The 8,999-nt window shown below is 37.8% G+C and overlaps 1 protein-coding gene and 1 pseudogene across 2 annotated transcripts; both read left to right on the forward strand.

Moving 5' to 3' along the window:
* Window positions 1-1,096: 1,096 nt before the first annotated feature.
* On the forward strand, window positions 1,097-5,208 carry LOC103341716 (ubiquitin-conjugating enzyme E2 variant 1D). The gene is made up of 4 exons (XM_008245254.2): window positions 1,097-1,294; window positions 2,012-2,151; window positions 3,178-3,303; window positions 4,782-5,208. The coding sequence occupies exons 1-4, from the start codon at window positions 1,261-1,263 to the stop codon at window positions 4,920-4,922; spliced, it is 441 nt and encodes a 146-aa protein (XP_008243476.1). The 5' UTR covers window positions 1,097-1,260; the 3' UTR covers window positions 4,923-5,208.
* A 2,302-nt stretch (window positions 5,209-7,510) lies between these two features.
* LOC103341715 (putative CCR4-associated factor 1 homolog 9 pseudogene) lies at window positions 7,511-8,711 on the forward strand (annotated as a pseudogene). Its single transcript, XR_016122943.1, has one exon. The product of XR_016122943.1 is annotated as a putative CCR4-associated factor 1 homolog 9 pseudogene (transcript).
* Window positions 8,712-8,999: the final 288 nt, after the last annotated feature.

Genomic DNA, 8,999 nt, shown 5'->3' on the forward strand with positions numbered 1-8,999 from the left:
CTTTCAATTCACTCATCTTGATTCTAGAATATTCTTTATTTCTAAAACGAGGCATGACATAATTCCTGTAACAACAGACAATATCTTAACCAAAATTACATGTTCAAAACTTCTAGAGCTATTGCTTTTGAGGTTCAAGATACCAAGGGTAGGGTAGGTTGCAAGTACAAGCAAACAAAAATAACTTCGAAATTGGATAAGGAGTAAGGTTGGAATCAAGGTTTTTCTAACTCCTCTCCAAATTTTAACTTTGGAGCTCAAGAGCTTATTTAGAAAGCGTATTGGAGATTCATTACTCATATTAGCTCCTAATCATTATAACTATCTCCTAACTAAGGGACATGGTTGGTTGTAGTCGAAATTTTATAAAGAGCTCATACCATAATTTTATAGTTTTTTGAACTAAAACTTAACTTTAAAATAGATATATAATTAGAGATACTCGTAAAGTTTTTAACTTTTAATCTTCGAACCATCGTAGGCTCTACCCTCCATCACCCTATTAAAAACAACATAACAAAATATAAGTTAGAAATTTTATATATATTATCCCACATCTCCAATTGATAGTGAACTTATTATATTGAGAAACTCGTTAAATTAAAGTTGGGCGAGTCGAGATAACATGTTTAGAGATCAAATTTAAGTTCAGGTTGAACCTCCAACCTATCTAACCCACCTAACATATTATAATTGGATCTAAAATAAAGCACAAATCAATCAAAACAAAAACATTTGTATTAATTCATCTATAAATATAAATCCCAAACTTAAAAAAAAAAAAATTTATTTCATTATCTAGGAAACTTTCAAAATTCCAATAAAATATTATTCCTTTCTTCTTCCCCATTGGGTCACCACCTTCTTGATCCAATAGTTTCTATGGGCCAATAAAGCTAATCGGTCCAAAGTCACTGTTGTGACCCAAAATCACAACCCAACAGGCTCAACCATGAAAACCCAAAACACAAATGAGCACCAATTGGCAATTGCAGTCTCTGTCCATTGAAGATAAGTTAAAAATGAAAACAGTCCAACTTTATTCCAAAAAATCCTAACCCATCTTTCATAACCTATCAAAATCCCTTTTGCCCTCAGTTTTTTCTTCTTTATTCCCACTTTGCCTTCGTCGCCCTACTTTCTCCAGATTCTCAATTCTTCACTCTCTGAAGGTCTGACCGCTCCACCATCCCGACATATCTTCTTGCTTACATTAGATCTCGGCACAGCAGCCTGAGAAACACCCCCAGTTGATCATCTATGACGCTAGGTTCAGGAGGATCGGGTGTCGTGGGTGAGTCTTTCATTACCCATGTCCTCGTTTGATCAAATTTTTCTTTGATCTTGTTGTTTTCATGCAGTCTTCAAATGGGTTTTTATTGATTTTGTGGTTTATGAGTTTTTTTTATATATGATATCACATGTTGGTAGGTAAGTCTGGCCTTTAGTTGAATAAATTATTGCTTTTCAAGCTGGTATTTTGTATTTTTTTTCCTGTTCATAACTTGTGTTATTGGAATCAAATTGAGCTCATTTCTGATAAAATTTTTACTTGCATAGTATTACAAGTTGGAAATGTAAGATTACATTTTTGGTTGTCTCTGTACGGAGTGCATTTATGGGGGAATAAGTCAAAGATTGTTTTTTCTTTTCTTCCAGTGATTTGTGTTTCATTACATAAATACCTTCCTGAGCCTTATTCGATGATGGTTCCTGTTTGTTCTTTCTCTTCATTGTTTATTAACCAATGTATGTTTAATTAGAACTTTTTTTTTCTTCTACTGATTCTCCATTGAACGGCGTACTAAAGAGACTGTTTCAAATCTGCCAACCAAGCATGATTTGGTCTGTCTACATGCAAGTTTCTGGTTATGTTTGTGTGTATTCAGAGAACTGTGAATAAAAGAAATATATAATTCAGAACTATTGGGGGTTGTTGCTTATTTTGTCTGCAAGATTCTATTTATGTTCCCTCATATTGTCAAGCATGCACGCATGAATTTCCTTGCAGTCCCACGAAACTTCAGATTGCTGGAGGAACTTGAACGTGGAGAGAAAGGTATTGGGGATGGCACTGTCAGCTATGGAATGGATGACGGAGATGACATCTACATGCGTTCTTGGACTGGTACCATCATTGGTCCCCACAATGTAAATTTCTCTTTTTTTTAGATTATGTCATGTTCTCGTTTAAGATTTGTTTTGTCAGATTACTTGTTTCATGCTATCTTATCAGGAAAAAATATGTGTTGCATTTGTGGTCTCTCCCGAATTTTTCGATCACTCTATTTAAACTTTCTGGAATTAGTCCATGCTTAGACCCTAAGGGCTTGTTTGATAGGGAGGAGTAGACTAGACTAGCTAAATGTCTACATTTCGTATGCATCTAAGGCATAATATGGATATGTTGTTTAACTTGGAGGAAGAATGGGGACTATGTATAAGAGGTTGATGACTAGAACTTATCCCCATGAAAATGGTGGGATTTTGAGTGATAAGTTTTAGTCATCACCCTTCTATGAATATTTCTCCCTCATCCTCTAAGTTAGACAACAATATTCATATTATGCCTTGATTGCACATGAAATATAGCCACTTTTAGTCTAATCCTCCCTAACAAACAATGCCTAAAAGGACTAAAGGTTGACATTGTGGAAAGCTTACTAGATCCTACCAAATAATTTGATCAGCATCGGCTGAGCTAACTAATATTTGCTCATCCTTAAGCAAATTCTAAGTACGAATTATATTGTCTTACCTTTACTTTTGATATTTATGACGTACTGGGTTTTAAGAAGTGATGTAAGACCTGCTTAAAAACTTATGGTACTTGTTCAGTCTGTCTTTATAATTATCTACTTTGAAAAGGAAGGGAAACTGTATGGGAGTCGGGGTCGGAGGTTCTTCAAATCTCTTGAATAAAAGGAAGAAGCTTTAGTTTTCCAACCTTTCAAACATACCCTATAATCTTTTGGTGGTCAATTCTTTCTTTATTCCTCCTCAAAGAATCTGTTTGGGATTAATTGATTCTTGTCTCCTGCTTGTTACTATAGCATTGTTCAGGCAATGTTTTCTTATCAAGTGTTATTAAGCTTACGGAAGTAATGAAAATGTTATATGCTTCTTGCGTATATTTTTTGTATAATGCAATAATGTTCTAATTTTTATTGTGTCCAGACCGTACATGAAGGACGAATCTATCAGTTGAAGCTGTTCTGTGATAAAGATTACCCTGAGAAGCCACCAAGTGTTCGTTTTCATTCACGGATTAACATGACTTGTGTTAACCATGAAACTGGAGTGGTATGATTATAATTTCATTAGATGATTTTTAATGCAGTTGTTTTGTAGTATGCATTTTTTTTCCCTCGCTGCAGTTAGTGTTTGCACTTAGCATTATTCAGACCCATTTCTGGTGGTCTAACAACCTCCCCCTTTTCATAAACAGAAGAGGAGAGAGAGGCGTTAGGTGTAGGGAGCATTTTTGCTCATCATTGAACCCAATTTGTACGCCACCCTTCTCAAATTTTTGACATATGTCCATGCTTGTAACCATATTTAACCCCTTTTAAGTATAACATTTATTTATATATAAAAAAACACTCTCTCCCCTTCTCTTCACCCTTCCTGACCCACCCGCACCAGCCACCTCCTCCACCTCGTTCAACCTCAACCACGCACCCCACCACAACCACCACCAACACCGACAAGACCCACGAAAAAGGCACATTCAATTGTCTGATTTTCTTCAATTCTTGCTACCTATATCCAATCAGCCACTCAAAATACGAACCAACCCTCTAGCTCTCCCTGCCCGACCTACCCCCAAAAATCAAACTAGACAAATTAGCCATAACCGACATTCAGAATCCACAATTCCCACCCAAAATAAAACACATCCAAGACTGGAAACAAAACAAGCATGAAAAAGTAACGATATCCAAATCAAAGATAAAACAAATTCACCATAAGAAAATTCCAGTGACTAAAAACTAAGTCCAAAAATTCCAGATCTCGACCAAAGAAATACCATTGACCCAAAAAAAATAAATTACCCAAAGCCAAATTGAACAAAATTTTCTGGGGTTTTCCCCCAGTTCATAAAAAATTCAAAATCAAAATCAAAATTTTAAAAACCCATGACTTCTTGTTGGGACAAGCCCAAAATTTCAGTAAGTTTTACAAGGATTTAATTCTGGTTTTACATTGGAGGGTGTGAGGTTGTTGTTGGGAGTAGACTTCGTTGGGTGGGGCTGAGGGTGATTGCTGGGGAATGGTGGCTAGGGTTGGGTGGCTGATATGGGTGGGTTGGGAAGGGGGAGAGAGAAGGGGAGAGAGTTTAAAAAAAAAATGTTATTTTACTATTGTTTTACTTTATTTTTCAGTTTTAAGTACTTAAAAAGATTTAAAGAAAAATGGTTAACTATGGTTACAAGCATGGACAAATGTCAAGTTTTGAGAAGGGTGGTGAGGGTACACATTGGGTTAAAGTGGTGAGCAAAAATGCTCCCGTTAGGTGTATGCATTAGATAAGGTATATTTGTCTTTTGTTTCGTTGTAAAGAAACCAAGGTATTGTATAGTCTTTTACTACAACTATCACAAACAATTCCAGGATTGGCCCTCATTCTTAATTCTTTAATGATATTGGTGTTGTTTATAAGAACATTGATGGCCCCGACCAGACAGCTTTTGGACCAGGTGTATGACTATCGAAAATTCAGTCCACTTGGTTATTTTTAGTGATATTTTTGACAGTATCTCACACATCCAATTGAATAGGTGGAACCGAAGAAGTTTGGACCTCTTGCGAACTGGCAGCGTGAGTACACCATGGAGGATATACTTACACAGCTGAAAAAGGAGATGGCATCCCCACATAACCGGAAGTTGGTCCAGCCTCCAGAAGGTACCTACTTCTAGCTTTCAAGACCGTATAGATATCATGGAACCAATTGCATATGCAATATGCAATATATAGTTTGTAACGTCCGTGTTGCTGATCCTATGTTAAGATCGTGCAGGGGAGTGCCCCAAAAAAGTTTCTCTTGTTACCTCTCCGTGGCTTCAACTTTGTTTTGTTTTCTTCTTTTTTTCGAACTGTGTTCAAGGGATGCTGTTTGATTAATGGGATTTTATGTGTGTCCAATATTTAACATACCCTTTTAAGTGGACTCTTCTATCCTTCTCTGTGTATAGACTTCTTCTATCCTCTTATTGTTCTAGTTTTTCGGTTGTTGCCATTTTTGTCAATTATATTGTGAGTGGGAGAGTAAACCGAACTCCTAGTTCCCCGAAAATTGTGATTGTAAGCAAAACAGCCACAGCAATCGCAATGACAGTTGAAGCATGTTTCACTATCTGGATATTCAATCACTCATTGTGGCAGTAAAATCGACTGTAAATTGTGTATGTTTTCGGTTCATTTTCATTGGAAGTAAATCATTTGTGATGTCGATCACCATTTGGATCTCAAGATGACTGAGGTCCGTTTAACCATCGACCATGATCCTGTTGGTACAGAATTATGAATTCTCTGTCGAAATGTGTAATTACTGTAGATTTTAGTTTGAGTATGTGTTGGTTAGCATTCCTCAATTGTAACTTGTAGATGATTCGTTTAACAATTTGCTTGGTTACTGCCTAGCAGATGCTTTGCCCAATTTTAAGTTTTATTTCTTACAAAAAGAATATTAAAAGCCAAATAAATTGACAAGGGGACTGCCAAATTTCTCGCTTTCGATATCGCCAACTGGGTGTTTGCTGCCAAATTTCTCACTTTCAATATCACCAACCAGAAATGGGTTTTGGAATTATTAAGAATGTTTATTAAAGTATTTAAGCAATTATTAGGATTGATGGATTGAACCTCCTCATTGTAATACCTCAACATAGCAGTTCTCTGGATATTATGGATGAGTCATTGTTGGGGCAGCAGCATCGCATCAAGTCGGGTTTTGTGGCATAAGGGGAATGCATGGGCAGCAAAATGAGGAAATGTGAGTGACCTAACTTGGCAACTTGTTTGCTTGGACCTATTTGTACTATTATTTTTTGGCTTTTGCTTGGACATATTTTTGGCCTCTATTGTCATTTTCATGACTGGTAATCAAAAGCTCAACGTCTCTAAACAAACAATAGCACATGGCTTTCACATTTCTGTAAAGCTCACTGCCGACGTTCGTTGTATGCAATTTAGTTTCTAAACACATGTTTTTGGCATTAATCAACACACTGCTGACTTGTCAAAGTCAATCCCTCCCTTCCCCTTTTTTGTTCTACATTAATGTTTGAAAAGAAATCGACCTCGAGTTCTCGTTAAAACAAGCATTGTTAACAAATAAAGAAATCGACCTCCGTCTTTTCTTGACCCTAGCATATATTCAGGTTGTTTAGTCTCAATAACTACCACTTACTTCCCATTGGTTTGTTTTTTCTTTATTGTGACACCATCTACGTCATCAAGCACCTAAGTTCTTACATCTTTGGTAAAATAATTCATGAGCATGGTTTCAATTATCGCCTTCTCAATTATTTTCTTTGCACTACTTTTAACCTTCTTTGATTACGCAACTGCGTCAATTGAGTGTTTCCAATCTCGCATATGCAAAATGTTAGTAGTATAATTGAAGACTAATTTTATTATCCTCGGAGCAATGGTGGAACTCGTCGAACAAATAATGATATGGAGAAATATTCACCATGTTCTATTTTGGGATCTCCATGATCTTGAAGAAATATTCAAATACAAACTTCTCATGACACAATAAATATTGTCAATATCCTCAAGTTAAAATTGATGAGGCCGACTTCGAGCGAATCTTCAAACACACATTATAGTTGCCGAGTCTTCGAAATGCAAGAGTTAATTCATCCAATTACCTTATCATTTTTATCACATACAGTTTGATTTGTATACTCGTCATGTTAAAAAGAAGTCTCAAATTTAATGGATAATAAACAAAAGTCTAAATATAATAAAAACAACTTTTATATAGCAACCAAACCTAATTCGAATGGCAAATATAAAAGGAAAATCTTCTTCTTTTTTTGGTGGAAAAAAGAAAATCTTAATCCAAAAAGGAAAGCAAATCAAACCAGAGGGGAAATCGCAAAGGAGCCACGAATGTAGTCCCCCAAGAAAGGTCTAGATTCGAGTCCTAGTATCCATTTAGTATGTGTAAATTTAGTATATTATCGTCCATCTTAATAGGAAATGCCCTAAAAAAACAAAACAAATTTGACTAATAAAGGATGAGAAATTATTGTTATGACCCAAGAAATGCCCCTAGATCCCCGCAAAACTGTTTGTATTTAAGCGCACGTCAATCTGACGGTGGTCAATACGGCCATGAGCACAACGACGAGTCAAAACACGACGGCCACCATTGTTTTCAGGGGCTCCACCACTTCCCCAACTTTAGCTAAATTTTAGTTAACACAAATCTACAAAAACACAAATTAAGGAAATTAACAAATCAACAACAACACCAAATTTTATAATAGTATCTCGCAACAAATCCAAAAAAATTTAAAGTAACAAAAATAATAATGAACGCTTGCCCCACACGTCTTGCGTCTATCTCCTCTTTCCATCGATTCTGTATAAAACTGCCCCCTTTTTTCCTGTTCGTCTTTCAAAATCATCCATCAAACCCTAACCAAATTCACCATCATATTCCTCTTATTTGTTTTAAATTTCGTAACAAGCAATCGTCGATTCGGATCCGATTCAATCTGATCTGGACGACCTTATGCTATGTCTTTACCCGACCCGGCACAGCGCCCTCTGCCCCTAGGCATCCTGACCCGGTCGGTCTGGTCCGATAACCTCGACTCCGAGTTCGAACTGATCCGGTCCGTCATCGACGATTACCCGCTGATTTCAATGGACACCGAGTTTCCGGGCGTCGTTGTCCGACCCGACCCCAACGACCCCACTCTCCGGCACCGGGAACCCGACGCGCACTACCTCATGCTCAAGGCCAACGTCGATCGTCTTAATCTGATTCAAGTCGGCCTCACGCTCTCGGACGACAATGGCAATTTGCCGAATTTGGGCACCGAGAATATGTATATTTGGGAATTCAATTTCCGGGACTTCGACGTGGCGCGAGACCCCCACGCGCACGACTCAGTGGAGTTGCTTCGGCGGCAGGGGATCGATTTCGACCGGAACCGGGATTTCGGGGTCGACTCGATCCGGTTCGCCGAGCTGATGATGTCATCGGGGCTCGTCTGCAACAGCGAAGTAAATTGGGTCACGTTCCATAGCGCTTACGATTTTGGGTACCTAGTCAAGGTGTTGACTCAGCGAGTCTTGCCGGAAAAGCTGCCCGAGTTCTTAAATTATGTGAGGGTGTTTTTCGGGTCTGGAGTTTACGACGTGAAGCACCTGACGAAGTTCTGTGCCGGCCTATATGGTGGGTTGGACCGGATCTGCCAGACCCTGAAGGTGAGTCGGGTTATCGGGAAGACCCACCAGGCCGGATCAGATAGCTTGTTGACCTTGCACGCTTTCCAGAGGATCAGAAAGGACTACTTTTCCAAGGATGGCAAGGACTTCATTGAGAAGTTCGCCGGCGTTTTGTATGGTCTGGAGGTTTCTTGATATTTCCATTGAAATCTATTGCTCATAGGTTTCTTTCTTTCTCAAGTAAATTTTGTACACATGACTTGGCTTTATCAATATCATTAGTAGGTTTTATTAAATTCTTTGCAGCTCATGCTTGTGCATTTCATTCCACTTCTTCCCATTCTGTTTTTTCTTTCTGGACTCTCATCTACTTTTTATTTTCCATATTTGTTTGTGAATATAATTGGTGCGTTTGGAGGCCTGTAGAGTTAGGAACATTGGAGATGTTTGGGAAGAGGACTTAATCATTGGAGTGTGACTGTCGAGTTTGGTCTCTTTGTGTGGAATTTAATGAGTTGTTTAGAGTGTATACAAGTAATTACCAAATAAGTTGGATTATCTTGGTATATAAAAACAGAGAGACA

This window comes from Prunus mume, linkage group LG8 (assembly GCF_029339155.1).
Source record: "Prunus mume cultivar Tortuosa linkage group LG8, ASM2933915v1, whole genome shotgun sequence".
Classification (NCBI taxonomy): Eukaryota; Viridiplantae; Streptophyta; class Magnoliopsida; order Rosales; family Rosaceae; genus Prunus; species Prunus mume.